The sequence below is a fragment of the Saccostrea cucullata genome, unplaced genomic scaffold, assembly GCF_032062105.1.
Source record: "Saccostrea cucullata isolate Sc308-1 unplaced genomic scaffold, CSIRO_AGI_Scuc_v1 ctg20990, whole genome shotgun sequence".
Lineage (NCBI taxonomy): Eukaryota > Metazoa > Mollusca > Bivalvia > Ostreida > Ostreidae > Saccostrea > Saccostrea cuccullata.
Window position 1 is genome coordinate 1 of NW_026928593.1, and position 25,215 is coordinate 25,215.

The 25,215-nt window shown below is 32.8% G+C and overlaps 3 protein-coding genes and 1 long non-coding RNA gene across 4 annotated transcripts; 2 read left to right on the plus strand and 2 right to left on the minus strand.

The window, feature by feature from the left end:
* Positions 1-431: 431 nt before the first annotated feature.
* On the minus strand, positions 432-3,520 carry LOC134278101 (chondroitin sulfate glucuronyltransferase-like). Its single transcript, XM_062760428.1, has 4 exons — positions 2,701-3,520; positions 2,423-2,551; positions 816-955; positions 432-596 (listed from the first exon to the last, which is right to left on the minus strand). The coding sequence occupies exons 1-4, from the start codon at positions 3,397-3,399 to the stop codon at positions 461-463; spliced, it is 1,104 nt and encodes a 367-aa protein (XP_062616412.1). The 5' UTR covers positions 3,400-3,520; the 3' UTR covers positions 432-460.
* A 202-nt stretch (positions 3,521-3,722) lies between these two features.
* LOC134278103 (26S proteasome regulatory subunit 8) lies at positions 3,723-11,900 on the plus strand. Its single transcript, XM_062760430.1, has 13 exons — positions 3,723-3,830; positions 6,336-6,416; positions 6,769-6,838; positions 7,305-7,402; positions 7,891-8,016; positions 8,484-8,645; positions 9,203-9,366; positions 9,493-9,569; positions 10,056-10,132; positions 10,416-10,514; positions 10,889-10,999; positions 11,295-11,381; positions 11,704-11,900. Exons 1-13 carry the CDS (start codon positions 3,816-3,818, stop codon positions 11,755-11,757), a joined length of 1,221 nt encoding a protein of 406 aa, XP_062616414.1. The 5' UTR covers positions 3,723-3,815; the 3' UTR covers positions 11,758-11,900.
* Positions 11,901-12,440: 540 nt separating this feature from the next.
* LOC134278102 (tripartite motif-containing protein 2-like) lies at positions 12,441-15,197 on the minus strand. Its single transcript, XM_062760429.1, has one exon. The coding sequence runs from the start codon at positions 15,173-15,175 to the stop codon at positions 13,646-13,648; it is 1,530 nt and encodes a 509-aa protein (XP_062616413.1). The 5' UTR covers positions 15,176-15,197; the 3' UTR covers positions 12,441-13,645.
* A 2,583-nt stretch (positions 15,198-17,780) lies between these two features.
* On the plus strand, positions 17,781-23,868 carry LOC134278104 (uncharacterized). Its single transcript, XR_009994379.1, has 3 exons — positions 17,781-17,844; positions 22,572-22,647; positions 23,855-23,868. It is a non-coding gene; the product is annotated as an uncharacterized LOC134278104 (long non-coding RNA).
* Positions 23,869-25,215: the final 1,347 nt, after the last annotated feature.

Genomic DNA, 25,215 nt, shown 5'->3' on the forward strand with positions numbered 1-25,215 from the left:
CTACCTATAGGCCATGTCAATGAGTTGACCTACCTATAGGCCATGTCAGTGAGTTGTCTTACCTATAGGCCATGTCAATGAGTTGACCTACCTATAGGCCATGTCAGTGAGTTGACCTACCTATAGGCCATGTCAGTGAGTTGACCTACCTATAGGCCATGTCAGTGAGTTGACCTACCTATAGGCCATGTCAGTGAGTTGACCTACCTATAGGCCATGTCAATGAGTTGACCTACCTATAGGCCACGTCAATGAGTTGACCTACCTATAGGCCACGTCAATGAGTTGACCTACCTATAGGCCACGTCAATGAGTTGACCTACCTATAGGCCACGTCAATGAGTTGACCTACCTATAGGCCATGTTAATGAGTTGATCTACCTGTAGACAGTAGAATATTATCAGTTGAGTTGCCCTACCTATAGGCCATGTCAGTGAGTTGACCTACCTATAGGCCATGTCAATGAGTTGACCTACCTATAGGCCATGTTAGTGAGTTGACGCCATCCACTGTATAATGACTCAGATGAATTATGTTTTCTTTGGCTTTATTTATCTCCTGTCTTGTCAAATTCAACTCCAATTGGCAGAAATATCTATTAAAAGTTAACAAGTAAAATTAAAACTCTTTTAAATCTAAAAATTCATATCTAAAAATATTTTACAATATTTTTATCAGAAGAAAATTCAAATAAATTACAAACATAAATCAGCTAGCTTCATAGGTAATTTCAATGAAAAGGTCTCAAAAATTGAAAATAAGACATGTATAAAAATGTGCAATCTTTGAGTGATTACTACCAGTAGTCCGGTACCTGTGCACTTTGAAATGGGAGAGATCATCTGGCATGGGATAAATGGAGAAAGAGGAATTGAAGCGCCAATCTTCTCTCAATTTTGTGATGTCATCATCATAATCAAAGTCATCCACTTTATAAAATCTATACTCTTTATCCTGGAAAAAATAACTTACATATAAACATTTGTGATATTTATTCCTTAAATAATATAAAGCCTATAATCATTATATTAATATTAAAAAGATTATTTGTTTTAATTGGTTTAAATGCTGACTGATCAATTGATATTTCCTGTAACAGATTATTTCTGAATAAGTTTTTTCTCAGGGAAATTAAAACAGATTGCAATATTATTGTTTTCATTAAAGTTAAGTTTTTATCATTTTGTTGGAGAACATCAAACATTTATTTTTTTTTTAAATGGCCTTTCACACAAACCATGTCAAAAGATTTCAAGTTTCTGATTCATATATCCATTAGTGAATTATCCATTTCTATGAACAAATATATTTTAAACTAAATATCAACAAAATTATGTAATTAAAAATGTATTCATAATCGGGATGGCTATCATTTTTAGTATATTATTTATATCGGATAATTATAATTATGGTTAACAACTACATATCGAGGGCGATTAGATTTTATATTTAGACTTGTCACGTGATGCGGTAGTCACATGATTTTAGCACATTTACTTGCAGTATTGATGATACCTATAAATTTTAGAAGTGCAAGGGCATAACCAAGTTAAAATTTCAAGTTTAGTTTATAAATATTTTTAGACCCATCTTCACCATGAAAAGTGGCAGATCCCATCTAAATTCTCGCTTAATTTATTGTTAAAATTATATTTTCTGACAGAATCTGTATTTTGTGATTATAAACATGTAATATTGATAGCTGTAAATAATTTTTAAATGTCATCAGGAACACACTTTTCAGATACCTTAATAGTTCTAGAGCTGAATTGTAAAAGCTAACTGTGATCCATACAGTGTATGCCCTTGCACTAGATCAATTTATTAAGTCCCCACATTACCCTCCCATGTACGACAGTGTAAATTACATACCTAATATACAGAAAATATATTAATAAAATTGTGAAGAAGACACTGATTTCAAGTTAATGGCTTATATAATATCTGTAAATAATATTTTTTTTAATTATAGAATACATATTTCGTTGAGAAAATATTACTTGATCTGCCTCTCACTGCATACAAACTACATCATGTTTTACAAAATGTCACATTGACAGGTGTATTGCGATCAGTGAATTGTTTATAATATGTTATGTGGGATATAACTAATGACAAAATGAAAACAGCATGCTGTAGTAAGTTTGGATGTAGTTTGAGTATCTATTACAGGTTAAATTGGCAAATCACCTCATTTTGTGGTATTTTAAAGAATTGTTGTATGACGTATATTTTGTATGATGTCATAGTTAAGTTTTCCCGTACAAATTAGGCTCTGCTCCCTTTTTGTAACCTTAACTGTGCTGCATAAGATCGGTTTTCACACAAACCATGTCAAAAGATTTCAGATTTCTAGTTTATGTATTACTTTTCTTCATAGATAGTGATCTTTACAATACAAAAACAATGATTTAATTTCACCCCTCCATGTTGAGTACAGGACGTCTTTGTGGAATGGTAAACACAATGATTCAACACTCGGCTGGGATTGGAATCTGGGGCGCTGACGAGACACCAGTCTAAATTACCAAGGACCTTCTGTAGGACTGACTACAAAAAGAAAAAAATCGGATTCATTAAATAAATTCTCTGTCAGACATGTTGGAGCTGATAATTGCAGCTATTACAAGCAGATCGATGGACACATATGTCTAGTTAAGTTAATTTTTAGTGTGAATTTCATAAACTGTTATTATTACTTGTGAAATAATGATTCCTCCTTCCAAGGAGCACATAGCAGACCCATCTTCACCATGAAAATCGGCAGCACCCATGAATATGTCCTCGCTTACACTTATATGACTAACAAGTTCAACAATTTTCTCCGCTCTAATATAGGTTCTGTCAGTTATAAACATGTAATAGTCATAGCTGTGAGAATAATGTTCTGAAATGTACTTCAACACATGCAATGGTAAATAGTGCTTGTTTTTATCTGTAAAACTGACAACGGGCATTCCAGCAGGGATATTCCCCGACTTGGAAGTGCTGAAATACATTTGTTTAGTTACGTAATGCGCTGTAGTTTTATTAACAGCCAGCGCAAATGAGTTCACTGTATCTTGACTCGTAAGTACTGCTACAAACAGTTTCTCACGAATTCCCAGTTCCGTGGCCACAAATCTTGGTCGAACTGGCTTTTTATGTGGATTGTTCTCAAGCTTAGGGGGTGGGGGTACATCATAATTCTTAGGTTTGATGGCTGGTTTTATGGTTTTGCTGGTTTTCTCCGATTCACGAAGTGACTTGGTCTCCCTAAGCTTGATGAGCTGTTTTCGGTCAATGTTCGAGGGGTCACAGGTTTCGTCAAGGAGGGGGGCTATCATCACATTCAATGTAAACCCGAGACATATTCCAATCAACACAGGTATACAAGAACGAAATCCAGCGTGTATCATCTTATTCTCCGAATTCGTTAAAGTGCTAAAGAGACAGGCTTCCTATCTCCCCACATCAATGTGACAGCAAAATTTCTTTTCATCAAAATAAAATACCAGCATCCACAAAAATATTTTCCCACGGTGAGATCAAGTATTTTATTTTACGAAACGATATTTTAAAGTAAATTAGAAAATGTAGCTTTTATGATCTTTTTCAAAATATCACTTCTTTTGATAAAAATCTAATTTATTTTGCTTAAATTTTTCATATTTTAAAGAAAAAAAGTTCGATAAAACCAATGTTTTTATATTCGTTTTTAGTAAATCCGAAGGTAAATTCTGAAAAATCTCCATCATCAAAACTCTTCATAAGACGGAAAAGGAAATAAAGCATATTATGAACCAAGATTAGAATTAAGCAGCAAGACGAAAGAATGGCAGCCGATCAGGTAAACTGTTTTGTCACTTTAAATCGCCGAGAATTGAACAACTGAATAAAAAAGATTGAATTTGTTTTATTTAAATCGTATTTATTTTCAGTTTTTAACGCATATCTATGTTTGATAAGCTTTCTTCGAGGATGTACGTATTAAATCCAGAAACAAAGGAACGCGTTGTCATCCTGTTTATCAAATAGTATTAGGAACTCGAATTTTCTCTGTGTTTTGTAAATTTTTACTAAATAACACTAAACAGGGTTCTACATGATAAACCTGTATGGTACGGGTAATAAACATGTGAAAGGGTGCCTGACAGATCCTTAATTTACTTCATGTTTGACAAAATATTCCATGGATAAATATACACTATCTCAACAAATTGAGATCAAGCTTCCATTTGGGATGTAAAGTCCCTGAAACATATTATTTTCCCATTTTTCATTGTCTAACAGTTCGTTCAGTGTCTGCTCACTTTCATTAAAGCATGCACTCACTATTGTGTTCATTTTATAGGGTGAGCCCACTGATTGTTCAGCATGTGCTCACTATGTGCTGAATGTTTACAGTTTTGCCTTCAGCATTTTACCAACCACTCTTTTTCATCATTAACAATATTTGCTCACTGTTATCTTTGCATTTTCATGTCAGAGTACTATAGCTAACTGCGGGGTAGATCCAAAAGTGAAAAAAATATATATATTCAAGTGGTATTTCATGAAATATAAGTTTTACGATATATAAAAGATATCGATATATGAAGATATCTGTGAGGACGATACGCATATCAATACATATGAAGAAATATCAAAATATCGCCCTAAAAAATCTGACTTCTGTTTTTTTTTGTTTATTCAACATTTGGGGTTTAATATACAAAATAAAGAAGCTAGCTATAAGAAATAAATAATAATTAACACCACTTGAGTAAAATATATTTGTTTTACAACATATGAACAACTATTTTGAATAAATTACTCTTATTTAAGGAATAACTGTCTTATTTTTCGAATTCATGAAGTGATCAATGGATTGGCTTGTATGATAATTTGCATAAACGCCGAAGGCATTTATGCATAAAATTATCACACAAGCCAATCCATTGATCATCTTCATGAATTCGAAAAATCTGACAGTTATTCCTTATATTTACATGCTTTGATTCCGCCAATCCATGGGCTCCAAGCCTGCTTCACTCTAGGTGTTGTCCCGCCCTGCACATGGCTTTTTTTGGAACCACGCCAAAACATTCATGAGGAAATCAATTACATTTACAATTGGTAATTTTATCTCGGACAAAGACATTGGAAATGTAAATATTTGCAAAGAAATAATTTGTTTATTTCAATGCAAAAAAAGATTTTATAAGGCCTAAAAAAAAAATTATGTTTGTTTCCTGTAACCCGACTGACCCATTCAAATTATCCCCGGGTGGATTTTTTCTCCTGACAAATGGCAAAACTGCGTTTGATCAATCAGCTGATCTCATTTATTAAAAAAATAAATTCGCTTGTAGCTTAACTTGAGACATAAAATATGTCAACCTGTATAGTTTACATTTAACTTAAATATAAGTGGTAATCATTATTGTAACAACAATTTCCCCCTACAGCTTTCTGAAGTTCGTTTTCTGCCATGTTGGGTGTCCACTGTAAATATGACATGACACCTGGTATATTCAGTCTGAGGATGTTTGACCATTCATAAGCAAAAAAAAAAAAAAAAAAATAATTCCCAACCTACCACTGCCTACCGACCCTTAATTTTTGGGAATATTACAGGAAACAAACTTATTTTTTTTTTAAGCCTAAGCAATTAAACATATCGTGATATCATACATATCGTATCGTGACTCAAATATCGTGATATGTATCGATATAGAAGAAGTTGTATTGTCCCAGCCCTACTGCGGGTCAAGAGGTAACTGGGAAAAGTACCTTTCATTTAATCAATGTGTGCAGTAGTTCGAATTGTCTCTTATCCCAGGCATACTGAGGGATTGTTGTAAGAGCTCGCAGTTCAAGCTGGGCTTAGCCCCATTTTTTTTCTTTTTCAAGCTTGTGTAAGGCCAAAAATAAAAGTAGTCTTGTTTCCAGCTACCCGACCTACCCTATTTCTTAGCACCCAACCCTAAAGTTTTTTTATTTAGTTTTTGGAGGAAAATCGGAAAGTTCATGATACAAAAGTGAAAAAAAATATATATATATTCAAGTGGTATTTCATGAAATATAAGTTTTAAATATGGACTTTCATAAAACACTACTTATTTCGAATGATAAATAATATTGACCTTTGACATGTTTAATTTGGTTTTGTAATAGTTCATATCCAATAAAATACCACTGGAAAAAAATGAAATAATTTTCCTACCTACCTACCCTATTTTTTTCAGGCTGGTAGCAGGAAACAAGACTATTATTTTTTTTGGTCTAAATTAATTGAGAAATGAAAAATTCTCAATTTGTTTGAATGATAAAAAAATCAAGAGCTAAAGACTTGGGCATTTTTTTCTTTCAGAAAATGGAGGTAGATGGCACCACAGCAGTAAACCATGAAGGAATTAAACAGTACTATGTCAGTAAAATAGAGGAACTGCAGGTAATCTATTAAACAACAAAGGTATTATGCAAGTGAGATTAGGCTAGGTATAGGTGTTTCTATGTAACTAAGCTTTAAAAATGCAAATGTTGTATATATGCATATTTTTATACAGAGAAGGTTCAAATATATTTTCTGATTCATACTTAGTACCTACAGCATGTTAACATGGTTAATGCTAGTAAACACATTTTGATCTCATATTAAGATGTTGTTCTTTTCCATTCAAAGTAATAAAACACACAAACAAAACAACATCACCACAAGTATACGTAACATATTCAATACTACTTAAATTGATCGTGTTGATAGAATTTACCACAGCAATTATGAATTTAATTTTTTTTTCCAGCTTATTGTCACTGACAAGACACAGAACTTAAGACGTTTAGAAGCTCAAAGGAATGAACTAAATGCCAAGGGTAAAGTATATTAAATGTTTGTGAACAAAATATTGCAATTATATACCATTCATTACTTTCACAAAGTATTGTTCATTGTTTCCTGTACAGTTATATTTACTGTGCATTCACTCTCAGAAAAGTTTTAGCTCTGATATTTTATCATGATAGTTCATGCAGTGTTAGCTCTCCATTGGTTTGGGATAGTGAAATACTACTTATGCATATATATTTTGTAATACTCAATGTACAACTGTACTGTAAACCAACTTTTATACACAAGGACTTTATTTCATGATTTACCAGGGGTAAACTAATCTGTGAACATTATTTTTCGCGATCAAGCCTTTTTAGATATGTTGTTAAAAGACACTGACAGAGACAGTAAGGACCGAAAATTTCTCGCACACGAATTAAAGTTAGTTTACAGTAAGCTATATCTTTTTGGGTAATGTCTCTTTCTAAGAATCTCTTATCTTTTTCTTAGTGAGGATGTTAAGAGAAGAACTTCAGCTCCTACAAGAACAAGGCTCTTATGTGGGGGAGGTTGTCAAACCCATGGACAAAAAGAAAGTGCTAGTCAAGGTACCAACAGTAAACAAACATAATTACATGTATATATACATTCCACATTCAATTTTGCTTTTAAACATTCAACACAATATTAACACAGATGGGGGAGGTTAAAAGGTAAAGGTATGATTTTGATCTTCTTGTCACAAAGTTAAAATCGGTATAACTTTTAAATTAGAGGATAAGGCAATTATATTAACTTTCCAAATATATTACTTCTTTTACCTTGACGTCGTGACTTTCAACTTAAAGTTTAACTACAGTGCCTTTCAAAATTATTAAGTAAGAGGGATTGGAAGAAAATATAATCTTGATTCATCATATATATATATATATACAAGAAATTATTGAATCCTGTTTAAGTGTGATGTCATAAGCAAAAATCAAAATTCATTGTTTTCGTTGAAGAGTTAAATGATAATAGCTGTGGGAATTGTAATTGTGATTTTTTTTAACCTCTTTACAGGTAAAGCTAATTGACATGGTACAATTTTTTTCAGGTACATCCAGAAGGGAAATTTGTGGTGGACGTAGACAAAAATATAGACATAAACGATGTGACTCCAAATTGCCGAGTAGCTCTTAGGAATGACAGTTACACACTACACAAAATTCTGCCAAACAAGGTAAATGACAAATGATCTGGGAATTTACTTATGGAATTTACTCAGGAGGTGTTGGTAGTATGTTTATTTCTTTTAATTTAAGGTAAATTAATAAAAAAAGAAAGTATAAAGAATCATTTATTGTCACTTTCCAGCAAGACTGGCATCTTAAATGCATTGCTATAATTTACTAACTTCATTCAGGAAATAATGATTAGTTCAAATCTTCTTTAGTTTTCACACAAATTTTATGTAGCACTTTAAAAAAGAAATTAAGAATAATCATTTTATTGTTATATATATGTAGGTCAGATATTATAGATATATTTCAAATATTTAGAAGCTTTGGATATGTTTGTGAGTAGTGTATAGGTGTGAACATTTCCTTGTATTTCTTTGTATTTTATTTGACGTATGTCAGATATATATCAAATATTTACATTTATTTAGAAGTTTCAGCTATTTATGCCTCTTTTAATTAAACACAGGTGGACCCTCTAGTGAGTTTGATGATGGTAGAAAAGGTTCCTGATTCCACGTACGAAATGGTGGGAGGTCTGGACAAGCAGATCAAAGAAATAAAGGAAGTGATAGAACTGCCAGTAAAACACCCCGAGTTATTTGAAGCTCTGGGCATTGCCCAGCCTAAGGTAGGGTTAATAAATGTTGATGGAGAGTTGCTTTTATTAATTTTTTGAAAAATTACAAAATAAGATATTAAACTGTTTATATGTTACAGAGGAAAAAATTAAATTCAAACATACTGTTTTCCATTGTGTCTTAACTCCACAAAATCACAATATCTTTTCAAGGCAAGGCTAAAAATAATATGCAGATTTCTTAGTTTGCAATTGTATGCTTTAAAAGCTTTTTACATACACAGGTATAAATTTTCTTGGGAAATGTGTAACTGCATATATACATGTAGTGTACAATTGATTCTTTTTGGAATATTGTACTCCTTAGTCTGTATATGTTAAAAACTGTTGTATTTTGATTATTTCTCTTTTTAATTTATTTTAATTTAAAATCAATTAATTAAGATCAAAAACATTTAGAGGTTTTTTTTTATTCATCACTGTGTATATATTATTTGATCTTAATGCAGTATGAATAACCTCCTTGTGCTATTGCAAATTCGGAGCAACAACCTATATACTCTACGGAAAACTCTTTATACAATCTATACACTCTGTTTCAATTAAAGGGTGTATTGCTTTATGGCCCCCCTGGTACAGGGAAGACACTGTTAGCCAGAGCTGTAGCTCACCACACAGAGTGTACGTTTATCCGAGTCTCCGGATCCGAGCTGGTCCAGAAATTCATCGGTGAGGGATCTAGGATGGTGCGCGAACTCTTCGTCATGGCAAGGTAACCAAAAACTTAACTCTGTTTAGGTTTCTTACAAAAAAAAAATGAAAAGGTATGTTTATTTTTTAGTATGCTGCTTCCTTGTTGTCACAGAATATATTCCTAACGTTCATTGAATTTTTTTAGGGAGCATGCACCTTCTATTATTTTCATGGATGAAATTGATTCTATAGGATCTTCAAGATTAGAAGGAGGCTCAGGAGGTATGGTTTATATTTAGCATAAAGTCAGGTATTTCAAACATTCATCATCAACATACACTAATAAGCAAAATGACAAAGGCCATAAAAAATTAATTTGTTGGTTCTCAGTCTCTCCCTCATCTCTTCCAAGGGTGCCTCATTGACCCTTTTATTGCTAAATCAATAAAATAAAAACAATAAATCTCCTCCCTAATCATTTTTTGAGGTTTTATACAATGTAAAAAGCTGCCTCATCATGTTTTTGGGGCAATAAAAAAGTTTTTAAAAAATGCCTCCCTCCCTCATTATATTTCTTGAAAAAAGGCCTGGGAACCAAGGAATTAACTTTGCAAGGCCAAATCAAGTTTCTTTTGTGTAAGAAAAGATATATGTATTGTAGAAAATATTTTATTATAAACACTTCCTTATCTTGGTGGAGAAGTGATTATTGTTTATACATGCCCTTGTTTTGAAAGTTTATTGCAAATATTTAAAAATTTTCAATAGGTGACTCTGAAGTGCAAAGAACAATGTTAGAATTGTTGAACCAGTTGGATGGATTTGAGCCAAAACAAAACATAAAGGTATTTGGAAGCTTTTGAGAATTTAGCATTTCCTTCTGAAGAGTATTTCATGCAGTATAGCAGTTATTCCATTTTCTTCATTAGTGTAGATCACAGAGATGGCCATTTAATATTTCAATATGCAAGACATAATTTTCCTAAATTTTGATTATTTTTCTTTTATTATAATATTTAGTAATATAAATATATGCAAGAATCAACTTAATTCCAGCAGGCAGTTTAATGTTACCAAATGAAAATCAGTAGTTCTTGATACACATTATCAGTTTCCTATAAATTTCAGGTGATTATGGCAACAAACAGAATTGATATCCTTGACTCAGCCTTACTACGACCAGGCAGAATAGACAGAAAAATTGAGTTCCCTCCTCCAAATGAAGAGGTAAAAGTCTCTACTATAGACATAGTCTTTACACAACAGTGAAAATATACATGAAAATACATTATGTATTATATGGTTTATAAATATTCTGTATAAGCAGACTTTGAATTTTGGCATTACTAGTGTCATTAAGTAAGGGTGCTGAGATCAAATAAAATTGAATATTGCTAAAAATTAATTATGTTTTATTTGCAAAAGCTTCTTTTGTGAGCATTTTAAAATCGCTAAAATTACATGTCGCTGAAATTAAAATACCATTTTTTAAGGACAAATCGCTAAATTTGCGTTCTGCTAAAATTTCCACTAACATGGTATATATTCATTCAGAATGGTCACAAAATGTAGAGAAATAAATCGGAAGCTGTCTTTTATAGGCAAGGTTAGACATCCTGAAAATTCACTCCCGTAAAATGAATCTGACTCGAGGAATCAACCTAAGAAAAATTGCTGAAATGATGCCAGGGGCTTCAGGTGCAGAGGTCAAGGTAAGTGGACGTAATACACGAACCTTATTTAAATATGGCAACGCATGTTCGTATCCTGTCGAATATGCATAGAAGGAAGAACCAGTGACAAACAGTTTTGATTTGTTATAAATGTTTGTTATATCTCATGAGTTCATAATATGTTTGAAATCTACAGGAAAGAAAAATCACATTGAATATAAGCTGTTTCTGCAATTCACTTGGACCGTGTTAACAGCAATCTTGTTTCATGCGAATGTATGCAGTAAGGTGGAATGGAGAGTCTGAAATAAGAATTTCTCGTAACTATTTTTAGGGAGTTTGCACAGAAGCTGGAATGTATGCCTTAAGAGAGAGACGAGTTCACGTCACACAGGAGGACTTCGAGTTGGCCGTTGCTAAGGTACGGCCAGAAATAGATCTTTTAACTGGGTATCCAGGAAATTAGATATAAGTGACCTCAAGGGCTCAAAAGTTTTATGTAACTTTTATTTCTTTGAGATCTGACTTGGTGATTGAGTTTACTTCAATCAAGTTTGTAGAAAATAAATCATGAGCCAAGAAAAATATGCATGTTTAGTTATATGTATGAGTAAAACCACAAGTAAATATGATTTTACATTATGTGAACATGAATGTTGCAGACTAATTTGAATATTTAATGTAAATAAAAATGTTAATTTATTTTTGGCAAACATGCAAAGGGGAAATCTTTATTTTTGCAGGTGATGCAGAAGGATTCCGAGAAGAATATGTCAATCAAGAAGCAATGGAAGTAGATCTCCAGTCGTTAAGCAGTGTGTACTGCACAGCACATGTGAGCCATTTCTATCTCAAAGACAGTGTTGTTCTCCATTTCAGCCATTTCAACATATGTATCGGTATTTGTCAGGAAATATTATTAAATTCTTTACACAACTGACCATTTCTTTTTTTTTTTTTTTTTTTTTTTTTTTTTTTTACATTTACTATAGAGGAGTAACTGTGGAATCATTTAAATCTGTGTTCCAAACAACCTGAAAGTTTTCTCTTTCCTGAGGGGGAAGATGTTTCTGGTTTGTTAAAAAAGATTCCAGTAACCAATACAAAAACAAAGTTGTCTAGGATTAAATTAATTATTAATTTACATTTAAGGGTTATCAAAGATCACCGGTTCTAAATACCTGAAGGATTATTTCACCATAAATGCTTAATGTTCAATTTTCAAAGATTTCCAGATATTGTCTGGAAACTTGGTGACAACCAAAAAATTATCACAAACTTGGTCATTGTTTTGGGATGTGGTTTTCTGACTCATAATTAAGACTAGTCATAGGTCAAGTATATCTTTTATCCTCTGATATACATGTACTTATTATATTTCGAAAATCAGGAATATGCATGTAAATGAACTTGATTTTCCCTTGCCTCTATTAAAAACAAGAAATAAACTATGATTTATAAATTTAATATTAAGCAACATGTCAAAATCAGTTTTAAAAATAGGAAGATAAATAAATAATAAAATAATTTCCCTCAGGCTCAGCACACTATAAAGCTTAGATTTGATACTGGCACTCAACAGTCCTGTTTGGAGATGAACAGGAAATATTCAGATTCATTTGGAAGCATAACTGAACAATTTACTAATGATGGGGGAGTCTAGAGTAAAATTCACCATCCCTCTTTTCATAATTTTTTTTTGTTAAGACACAATTTTCTAAAAGAAATCTCATTCATTATTAGAATTACACACAAAGTCTATAAGCTGGTTAAAAATGGACTAAAATAGCCTATTGACAGCTTGTCTTATCCAAGTGCAAGTTATTCCTCTTGAAAGGGGGTCAAATTAAAGTGTTTCTCGTTTTAAATCCACTAGGGCCTAAATATATCATTTTTGAGATACCCGTAAATTCGTATCATATCTGTACTTATGACTTTCCTGTTTAAAGAAAACATATAAGCCTATACAAACTAGCTTTAATATTATGAAGTCCCGTTTGGCTTTGATTGATTATTGATTATCAGTTATCTAATTCTCACTGCGATATGAAATCAAATGCGTACACTTTTGCTACAGATGTTAAATAAAATAATTCTTGTCATAATAAATTTGATACATTCATGATAAAGTGAAGAATATAAAAATAAGTCGTAAATGTACAATATTATATGTCTTAATACATGTATATAAATGTAAAATGTACACCAAACGGGTGGCAAGTCTTACAAGTAAAATAAATGCACACAAAAGAAATTAAACTCTTGCAATGATCTACATTGTTGATAAGGTTAGGTGATATTTTAAAATAAACCCCTTCATTATCTTTTTTTTTTTTAAACAGGAAGTCTAAAAAACGTTTGGAACATGTACCAAAATAAGCAAACAATTCATGGGGAAAATCGGAATATAATTTTTGGGATATTTTTGGGAATTTTATTGTATTGAGCAAGTAAAATCATAAATAATTCCTAAACCTTTGATTTCAACAACATTTTGAAGCACTGATTGTAAATTACACGTAAATGTTTTATCCTGCAGTATAACTGTAAACAGGATTACATGTATTTTCACACTTTCAAACAATTTGGCCCCGTTTTAAATTCGCCGAAACACAATTGTGTTCAAGAGACAGTGTGGTCTTTTCTGTACAATCTCTAGAGAACATTGTCGTTAAATCACAAATATTAACGGTCAGAGTTAGATTCCCTGTAGCGAGACGACTGTGAATACCCGTGACCTTGATCTTGTTGATCTGACCTTTGACCTCCTGATGACGAAGGATGACGTACCACCCTAACATTGTGATTGGACCGCCTTGACCTCGACGACGTTGTTCTACCAGTGCGTGGAGGAGACGGCGATTCTGCGCCTGCGTCATCATCAACGTTTGCTGCACGCAAGACATCAGCCATATCCGCGGCACTTTGGTTTAATCGGGAGGCGATTCTCATTAAGTACGCCGACGCAATCTCTTCTCTCGTGTCTTCATCCCTATCCTCATAAGTATCGTCTGTAGCATAAGGTGGTGTGATGGAACTGGCCTGTAGTCGCCTCAATCGACCAACGGAAGTAGGTTCTACGTCACGTTCCTCTCTCGTCTCCTCCTCTGGATAGTCCGGGATATAAGCGTGAGGCTGTCGAACCTCCATACTGTCCAGGAGAACGAGCTGGTGAGCTGGTACCGGGTTGCGGAGACTCTGATCGAGTTGTGTAGATACCTCTCCCAGACCACTCATCTCAGACAAAAACTGACACTCAGAAGGAACCTCAAATTTGCATGAAACAAAGATTTCGTCATCGTTTGTCTCAGCTGTTCTTTTGAATTCCGATTCTTTCTCTTGAATCTCTTGCTGGATTTCGAAGAGTTTCTTCAAGTCGTTCACGGACCTTGCTTTTAGGAACTGATCGTGCAGTTTCTGTAATGTCGAACCCTGCGTTGCAATTTCAACAAATCGGGAATTTATTGCAGTTTTCTGTTCTTTTATTGTGTCCTTTAGGATTTTGATCAGGGCTTCTTGTCTCCTTTCAAGCAATAATCTGAATTCTATAAACGTGTCTTTAATGACTCCCCGAAGTTGTCTTTCTTGCAAGTCAAGTTGTTTAGATGCATTGGCCAATCCATCTGTCCGACCTTTCATTTTATCGAGGAGCTGTTTGCTACTATCTGCAATTTTATCGAAACTTTCCTTGCTCTCATTTACAGCTTCTGAAACATCTACAATATTATGGCCTTGACCCTCTTTATGATCCAAGACCGTGCAATCCCGACAAACAGGAAGTAGACATTTTTTGCAAAAGAAGTTCAGTGGCTGATTTTCATGTTTTGAACACACGTTCTGCGACTTTGCTGAAACTTGAGACAGGAAGTCCATCATTTGAATCACTCGATGATCCGAGGGGAGAGAATCTACTTCTGTACGACTCAGAAAGATCTCTACCCGGCATTCCGGGCACTTCAGCACGCCCTCACGCGTCTCATCTAACCACGTGATTTGTCGTCTGGGGCGGCTGTTCTGCTGGTTGTGGTCGAACACTTGCTTCAGACACGGCAGGCAGAAGGTGTGGTTACAGGGGAGAGACTTGGGATGTCGTTCCACTTGATTGTATTTTTCATTACAGATGTGACATCGGAGAAATTGTTCTTCAAACGCCGCCTCGTCTACAATCAAGCTTCTCTTCACGGAGTCCGCAACGTCGTCTCCAGCCGACGCCATCTTGTTTTGTTAAATTATCTAAAATAATAAATAGAGGACTATATTTCTTAGTGAACTGAAAAAAATAACTTAAAATTTCCAACCAATCTAGCAAGTAATATTGTTTACATATTAGCAACCTATCTCTGATTTGACCCCTGCTTTCTAAGGTATCACATTTGAACATCAAGAGGAGTGTAGTGAATCGTCCCGAAGAGCGAAGATCAATATAAATTAGAAATTGCAAATGGTAGTGATCAGAAGAGGTGGGGGCATTAAAACTCGAGAGCAGCATACCAGGCTGACTTACGTCACCTCGAAAAATTAGTGTAACTTTTTATAAATGCAAATGACCATGCATTTATTTACTGTACGTTATCGTTACTCGTACATTACTCGTATGGTATCGATAATGTATAATAACTCTATTATCTCAATATGTATAGTTTTCGACTGATACATAAAAGGGTTTTTTTGTGAATTTATGCATTTGTTTTTTTTCTTCAACATTTTGAATTACTAATCTGCTGATTTTCTAAAATTTGTGAATGGACAAGAATACTAGTATTTCATTTAATTAAATGTTACGTTTTGGTGAGCTTCCAGGTTTCCATGATTTGAGACAAAAAATAAAGACATTAATGAGGTTAATGGCAATGACCCAAATGAAGTTGAATTTTTTTTTTAAAAAGTATACATAATTACAGTTTTGAACATTTTACGAGTATAGATTTAAATTAAAATTCCGATGTCGTTAATTCTGAGACATACAGCCAAACTTAATTAACACTCAATAATTTGTATGACTACGTCAAAATGCCTCTAAAAATTAAGCACACTTTTCGAATACACAGTCTGGAAAAATTTAATACCAAAATACACATTCAATGACTTATCGATTTTATTTTTGGCAACTGACCCGAACCAACAATGGCAGTGACGTTTTTAAAAGATTGATTGCTGAAAACGTATTAATCTAATGACTTTCAATAAACAAAGTTACTGATTTGGTATTCAATGATCGTTATGTGCTGTTTTTGATACTTCGAGAGGAAATTTAGCAACCCCTCCCCCCTTACACACAATCTCATACACAAACAATAAGTTTACTCTCAATTTTTTTTCAATTTCAGTAATTAGAAGCAAAAGAAGGGCACACACATATTACAGAAAATATTTTTCTTTCTCCAGATTAGTTTACTGTCCATATACATGTATATGACTGAGTGGTAAAAAAAAAAAATCAACTACAGAAAGGTTTGTAAACGTACCTTGATTTCCAATAATTTTAGAACAAAAGTGGCCAGAATACATATTATTATTATTAGATATATTTTTTCATTTTGTTTACTTTTATTAATTCCAAAGCGTGAATTGTTTATATGTGTCAAATTAGTAATAAGTAAATTAATTAAAGTCTTAATTCTTACCAGGGTTAATTCCAGATTTAATTTTCCTTTACTTCATTCCTTGGCTCGTACAAAATATTAAGCAATATTTACATCGTGGATTGTTTATAAGTGGGGGCAGTGTTTACATCATGAATCATCGTGTTTCCCTGCTGCTAAGGGACTCATGTGGGACTGAGACAGGTTTATAATAAAGTTAGATTTAATTTTATAGCTAGCAATATTTATACCTTTATAATACATATTTTTTTATAATACAATATATATAATATACACACGCAAATGTAAATATTTAAGAGTCAATTCGTCTTACCTGAAGAAATCAGTGACAGGAATGGACTTGTCTTAGGCTATTGATTAAAAGGGATTGTTGACAAAATCACAAGCCATTTAAATAGGAACGATAACTCCACAGCATAACCAATTCACTGCGTGAAAATTTGGCTTTACAAAACAAGTAAAGATAATGTAAATTTATTATTTACAATGCCTTTAATTGGCTTTTCTGAAAAAAGTCAAAGTTGGAAAAGGTAACCTTTACATTAACTTTACATGCACTTAAATATGATGTAATGTCCCACTTTATCTTGACTTTACAAAAAAGTAAAGTTAATATTTACAACCATTAAACACAGTATTTAGGATATATTAAATCTGATAATTACAGACCTTAAATTTAATTAAATACCATCTTTAATAACCACAATCTGATAATTACAAACCGTAAATTTTATTAAATATCATCTTTAATAACCCCAAAAGTTAATAATTTCCGTTTTCCATTCCAGTGAATGAAGCCTTATTCAAATTATAAATAAGTTTTTATACCCCCCGCAAACGAAGTTTGGGGGGGTATATAGGAATCAACTTGTCCGTCTGTCTGTCTGTCCGTCTGTCTGTCCGTCCGTGTTTACGAGAGTGCATTTATTGGGTATTTTTCATGCCAAGATTGTACTTATTGGGTACTTTTTGCTTATTGGGTATACCCAATAAGAAGTGTCGCTGAATATGCTTAAAACACCCTAATTGGGTATTTGCAGGTTAGTACCCAACAAAACTTGGACACGACGATTTGTCCAAAAAAGTGTCCAAAAAAGTTGCTTTCACGGACACACCGTGTTTTGTTGTTTCAGTTTTACATTCGGAACTCTAAATTCTCGAGAGTTCCGAAAATCAACTTCCGTTAATCCTGATCATGACAACGTTTGTTTTCATGGAAAAAAATATGGCGACTAAGAAACACTTACTGTCAACAAGATTTTCTGATTGACAAGAGAAAAGGTAAGTTTATTCGATTAATATTTATCTATTGCTGGGTTCTTGTTTAAGGAAAATAGATTTTAATGTAATTTTGAAAACAATTGTGCACAAAATTAAAATAGATATATCGGAACAATTAATCCCAACTGACCTAAGTTGCACTTGTTTGTATTTTGAATTTTCTCTGTCTTTTTAACTCTCTTGAGGGCGAGAAGTGTTAAGTAAATGATCGTATATTGTTAGATAATCTTTAATAAATCGAAAGTGTTTATTATTTAATTTTATATCATAACCAACTAAGTATGTTCTGACAATGTATATTGGAAAGGGAAATGAAAATTTTAACAATCGTGTGTTCATAAATCAGCTGTAAATTATCGGTTCATGTGGACAGTGTAACAATCGCAAAGTGAGCTGAGATGATGATAAATGGGATAATTGACAACAACTAAATAATTGTATGTAAGTTTATCTCATCTGATATGTAACTTAAGAGATTCATTGTATTACTGAAAAACTTGCAGTCAAAACAGTGCTTCTTTCTGTCTTTGATTTTGACTGAGTGTCTGCTTTATTTTGATTTTTTTTAAATTATTGTTTTTGTCATTTGTTTTAATTAATTTAAAACAATACTGAAATTGATATAGGACTACTATAACTATTTCACATGATGGGTGTGTAATTAGCATCGCGCTACACCCGGGCTTCCATTTTTGAGGAAGGGGCTAGTGGTTTTCTGCACTGAGGAATCCCCTTGGGCTATTAAGAATTTTAAAATACACATGTAATGCATGAAAAGCACCACCGGTATTTTCACTCTTTTTTGCTATTAAATTCCCTAATATGGAAATATTCCAGACAGCATGCTCATATTATCCATAAATCTCCACAACTGCATCCATTTTGCAGTACTACAAGACTGATTTACTTAAAAACGATCTTTTATTTCCTAATTTGAATTCCCCCCTTTCCTTCGTTTAATATAGCAATATTTGCTTGTACATATATGCCTCACAGATATCTTTATTATGTTCCCCAAACGAAGTTGGGGAACATATTGTTTTTACTCTGTTTCTTATTATTATTATTCTTATTATTTTTCTTCCTGGGAAAATTTTGTCCGCGAGTGATCTTGTAAACTACACATTCGACTTAGGTGAAACCTTTTTAGGGTAAGTAGGCATGTTATGTAGATTTGCGGAATCAAGGTCATTTTGCGCGCACGTGCTTGCAAGAGCGTGCACGTGCAAAACTTGAAATGACCAATATATAATGGATATAACCGTAACTTTTCTATTTTTAGACGAAATGTTTTGAAACTCATAATGTAAGGATATATGAGTAGTATGCACAAGATGACATGGTCAAAATAGCAAGATCGCACGTGCAAGCATGTGCGCTTCGCTCTGATTGGCTGAAACTAAAGTCTCAATATCTTTCTTGTTTTTTGACGAAATCCTTTGAAATTTAAAACATAGGCATGTATTAGGATATCCTACAATAAGATATATTAATAGCAATTATCATGAAAACGCGTGCCTGCACGTGCGCTGCAATCTGAGTGGCTTATGCTATAAATAGCTATAACTCCCTTGGTTTTCAACCAAACAGGATGGGATTTGGAACATGAATAGATATAATAGACTTCTACAAGAAGATATGGTCACCATGTACATGCATACACGTGCTTGTACGTGCGCTGCAATCTGATTGGCTGAAACTTTGAACAGCTATAACTCCCTTGGTTTTCAACCAAACGGGGTGGGATTTAGAACATAGATAGATGTAATGGACTTCTACAAGAAAGTATGGTCGCCATGCTCATGTGAGCACGTGCGTGCACGTGAAATGAGTAAATCAAAAATACACTTGAATTAGCGTATTTTTTAATTCTTTTGGATTAAATACTTTGATATTTAGTATATTAAAACCTATAGATTCTGAAGACAAGATTATATGGTCATTGCGCACGTGCATTCACATGCACACGCGTGCAATGCTAAAATTTGAATGAAATTGGTACGCTTCTGGGTAAACGTTGTTAAAGTCTCAAATGCATAGAGTTTGTCTTATTTAATGAAGCTTATAGGGAATATGGCACCGAAAGGGAGTTGGGGAGCGTTTGGGGAACATCCGTAACGGTCCCCGTTACAATTAGCACTAGTTATATATTGCCATTGTGCCTTATTGTACTTTTTAATCCGATACATATTTTTGGTTTCCCCCAGCAAAACATGGACACTGCCATTATATTTATACGGAAGGCGGGGGGATATCTTTTATTGAACTCATTGCTTACGGTACCTCTAATTTCTTTTTCATTTATTAAAAAGAGACCCATTACAATTGTCTATTTTGAAAAATATTTTCCAACAGCATATTTTCTGAAAAACAAAAATTACAAAAAAAAAAAAAAAAAAAAAAAAAAAAATTGGTTTCAAAAGCATAGTTATCATCTTTCATGTAATTTTCTACATTTAAGAAAAAAATTCAAAAAAATAACCCATCTTAAAACCAAATAGTTTTTGTCATGTTTGAAGAGTCCATTTCTTATTAACTTCTCGTTCACATGCGTGGATCCAGAGGGGGTCGGAGAGAGGGTTCAGAATCTCCCGAATTTGCAGATTAATTAACATTTAATGTACAGATTACTTAGTTAAGGACAAAAGAAATTATTTTCCTAGGTATCTGGGACAAGTGATGTTCCCGGCGAATCATAGACCCCAACCCAGGGAGGGGGTTGTGGTCTCATAGACAATAAGAGATTTTTGAAAGTGGTAATAAATTATTGCTTTTATAATATCGATGTAAGATAGTGATAATTACACAGTTAAGTTCAAGAATGAATTATTCCTAATTTTTTTTCCTCAGACAAACATTGATGCAGAAGACATCTTTAATGTTCATAATTTTGTTTAAAAGAGCAAATCATACATAGTATAAGATCATGTGAGCGCATATAAAGCACATATAAGATGAAAATATACATGTTTTTGATTTCCTGCATTACTTACATTTTAATGAAAACAAAATAAAGAGTAGCTGTAACTAAATTTTAAAGACAGAGACCACAAAAGCAGAGAATTTTTGTAAGAATATCTTTGTAGTCATTTTTCCAAACCTCTCTCTCTCTTTCTCACTCTCTCTCTCTGCGTATTTTTAAAACGGTACATCACATTTAATCTGCAGATAGTAAAGAATTTTTTTCTATAACTGAACAATTATGAATCAATTGAATTGACAAAAAATTAATAAATATAGACAGGATTATCTTACATGTACCATATTAGTAAACGTGTAAAATTTATTTCTTGACTCAAAATGTGTTCATATATATTTACATCCGCTGAATATATTCTCCTTTATTTCTTAAGAAAACCCATTGCGTTTATCACTGCATGAACTACATTCGGAATGTCGCTTGTACAGATTTCTTGATCAGTGACTGTTCTATCAATGAAACATATAAAGACGTTCGCATCATTAATACAATAATTAATCTTTTTAATCCTACTTTAAATAATTATTTAAACAGATATAAATATAAACAATAAAATGTCTTTCTTTGATTGTTATTACTGGAATGAACGGTCGCAGCTATTACAGAAAAAATTTACATAACCCGCTTACGCGGGTTATGTATTTTTTCTGCAACAGCTGCTTCCGTTCATTCCAGTAATATCAAACAAAGAAAGCATTTTATTGTTTAAGTAAACCGTTTGCATTTTGTTTTCATTATTTTTGCTTGCATATACATTTCTTATTAAAATTTTTAAAAATCTTATTATGTCTCAAACTTAATTATTAGTATTTGTCAGTAGAATCAGTATTTATCGAATCATGAAATTTATTATCAAAGGCGAAGTTATTAACCTGTATCAATTTTGGGAAGAGGGGGTATGGCTGTAATTAAATCTCCAAAATGAATAGTTTTGCTTAATTCCGACATACAAGTACATGAAGTCTTCTTTTCATCCTTTCAATTTATTAGACTTTTATTATTGAAATATTGTAAAAAACTAAAATTGGTTTCTTAAAAGATGCATGTCTCTTACATAACACTATAAACCCATGCATGTTTCAATTAGTGCAAGTATTAATTTATCTATAACTTGTGTTATTCTGTACTTTGACGTGCTACAATTTATACATGTTTGTACGCTTTGGGCAATGTTTATGTTTTTGCGCCTGTGCAATGCAACGTTGTCAAGGACTTAGTCCTGTGACTAAGCGTATCTTTTACGACTAGACTTACGCCACTTGGTGAAACGCAAATTACACCCGACTAAATTTTGGCGTAATCCCCGGAAGTACGCCTAAGTTATGGCTTAACTTTACGACTTTTGATGAAACGGGCCCCTGACTTTTTTCACGATGAACTTTTTTTCAATGTTACTTTTTAATTTTTGCCTCTATATTTGGGCTTGTCACTTTTTACTCGGGGATAGTAACTTTATTGCCACAAAGCTGTGGATGAGTACTTGATTTCCTTTATTGCACAGCGATGACTATGATTTAATAGCACAAAAAGCTAATGGGTTTACGTATGTGAATTTATATGATTAATGCTTACTTGTGATAGGATAACTGGAGATAATGATTCCTTTTTCCATTGATATTACATAAATATTTTCCTAACTATTATGTTACAGTAAATTGGTTTAGATTTTTTAAATAAAAGTAATCAATAATTACAATGGAAATTAAAACCATAATCATGTTCATTGAGGATTTTCAATATGTAACAGGTCAAACAGGAACTTCAATTGTGAACATTGCAGAGAACACACCCATCAGAAGATGACCCTCAGAAATAGGACAATTGTAAGTAATCAGTTAAATGAACAGGAATACTTCATGCCAACCATAAGATTTTTAGAGACATTTTCGCTTCTTAAATTTAGAAGAGATAGAGGGAAAAACTTGTACATACTACATAACTACTAGGCAACCAACCTTTAACTGCAGGAAAGCTTTTGGTATGTGCAATACAGCTACATAAAACCTCTTTAGTATTCATGTTAAGTTTGAGAAAGTACCTTAGTATTTTTTTCTAGTGTTTGCCAACATTTTCATGCACACTGTTTGCTTGTTTGTACTATCATTTTATTTTAAATTCTTCAGATGCCCTTTACCTTTGCCAGTTTAGAATCATTTGTTTTAAGGGCATCTGAGGGTTGGTTCCAGAACTTAATTAATTGTAAAGTAAATACTGGGGTACTATATGGTCATAGGTTATGTTAATACATGTATAACATTTTGTTCTGATAGAGGTGGCATACAGGAAAAGAAACAATACTAGATATCACTTCAAAGGAATAAAACAGCTTCATCTTGTAGGTGTATTTTATTTAATGATCACAACTTCATGTCTGATGTGCTGAAAGTTATTCATAATCTGTTTGACTGTAATTTTTCATATTTTCAACTTCTATCCAGCTTAGTCAATTTTAATTAAATTTTGTGCAAAGCATACCCCAGGAAGGGGGGATGGAGTGTCAAGTGTGTCTCTGTCCCTGTCAACATAATTTCAAAGCAGTTAGTAAGGTTTGGGTCAATTTTCCTCTTTAGCAGAACCATTGGGCTAAAAACAATACTAATGTGAAAGCTTTATCGTTAAGTGTAGAGATGTTTTTGAAGATTATGTACCTCTAATGTACTGATAGTGTAACATTAGAAGTCTAAAATTTGCAAAGAATAGGTGTATAATCTTTTTAAAATCTACTTCTTAACACTCAGAAACTAACGTACTGTCTTATTAATATGCAACATTGTTTTGTGTGTTGAATGATGATTCCATTTTGATAAACATATGGCGGATGGGGGGTATATGAAGATGCAGTTAGACATAGAAGAAAAAAAAGAGTTGATAGAATTTAGTTTTTCTTCCATTTTATTTATCAATACATATTTCTGAATAAGAAATATACTTCTACTTCTTGGTTGGGTTTGATCAACATAAAGGGTGATCTTGCTGTAGTCAAGAAAAAAATGTTTTATACGGCAAAGAAATGCCTTTATCTAATTGCAGAATGAATAAAATGGACAGAGCACTGAAAGAAAAACCTAGTGAATTTAACTAGTGTGTTTCGTAAAGCGTTGGTCGTGATTAGTAAACTTTCAGTTTACTGCTTAAGATAGTGAGTTGTGGAGCGGGGGTCGTATAGATACTTAGATACCTAGTGAAAATTACTCATCAATTCTAAATTTATACTAATCTTATCTAGTAAATATACCAATATCTGGTAAAACTACTAAGGTAGTGATTGTATGGACAGTGAATCTACTAGTTTTCTTCGTGACATTAACTAGTTATTTTTTTACAGTGAGGAAGAACTGAAGGAGATGCATGAAATGAGGAATATTTCAAAGATTGCCTGAGCATAACCACTGCTACTGGATAAACATATGGCAATATAAAAGAGCAGGGTCAATGGAGGTATCATACAGTATAGGCCATGAGAGACCCTGAAGAAGAAAGTATTGAACAGAAACAAAAATAAAACCATTTTGACATTTATTGAAATATAGGATCAAAGTCTCACATGTAAAATTTGGGCATGTAATGACTTTTCTCTAGCTCTAAGACTTATAACAGTGATGATTTGATTTAATATCTTTATCCCGATTTGTCGAAAAGATTTGGACATAGTGCATCAATTATTTTAAAGTTTTGATACAACGAATTCATTCATTGTACTTGTAACTGAGTTTTCTGGTGCGACACTGTTTTATCGGCTTCAAAACTAAGTTTGTGATTTCCAAACCAGATTAATGAGATCATGTAATATCTTTTAACATCGGTGACTATTTAATCCATTCTTTTACATCCCAGAAGTATTTTTATTATTACAGGGAAAATATGTATTGTACATGTATCTGTAATAAACAGGATTATAGAAATTTTCCATATAATACAACACAATCTTAGCAGCTGAAGTCAAATATTTTATCAAGGGTGTGATCTATATATCAATATGGTTTTCAGCATCTTGCTCTACCTGTAAAGACTTGCTCCAAGTTCCAATATTTAAATTTAAATTTTGCAAACATGGTTATAAAATTCTTTAAAAGCCAAATAGTTTAGGCACAAAATGCTTATATATTTCCTATCATTTGTAAAGTGTACACTGAATAAGATGTGGAATGTTAGAATTAAAGTATTAAATATGTTTTGGACTTATGTATGCTTATGCAGATAAATTTGAATTCAACTAGGGAAGGTAAATGTCATACTTATTGGGTTTGCAATCTAATGCAAGAGTATAAATATCCAAGACAAATTTGACAATTTTAATGAAGGGTATAAGTAACCCAAGAAGAATTGGACAGATAAACATCACCTGTTGGGTTTTATTCTAATGTTGGGATGTAATATCCAAGAAGAGTTGA

Coding starts and splice junctions, on each gene's coding strand:
- LOC134278102 (XM_062760429.1), bottom strand. CDS start 15,175: ATGGCGTCGGCTGGAGACGACGTTGCGGACTCCGTGAAGAGAAGCTTG.
- LOC134278101 (XM_062760428.1), bottom strand. CDS start 3,399: ATGATACACGCTGGATTTCGTTCTTGTATACCTGTGTTGATTGGAATA. Junction 2,552..2,700: donor GAGGAATCATTATTTCACAA/GTAATAATAACA, acceptor TTCTTTTTGTAG/TCAGTCCTACAGAAGGTCCT. Junction 597..815: donor TCCCATTTCAAAGTGCACAG/GTACCGGACTAC, acceptor AACTTTTAATAG/ATATTTCTGCCAATTGGAGT.
- LOC134278103 (XM_062760430.1), top strand. Junction 8,017..8,483: donor ACAAAATTCTGCCAAACAAG/GTAAATGACAAA, acceptor AATTAAACACAG/GTGGACCCTCTAGTGAGTTT. Junction 11,000..11,294: donor CTTCAGGTGCAGAGGTCAAG/GTAAGTGGACGT, acceptor AACTATTTTTAG/GGAGTTTGCACAGAAGCTGG.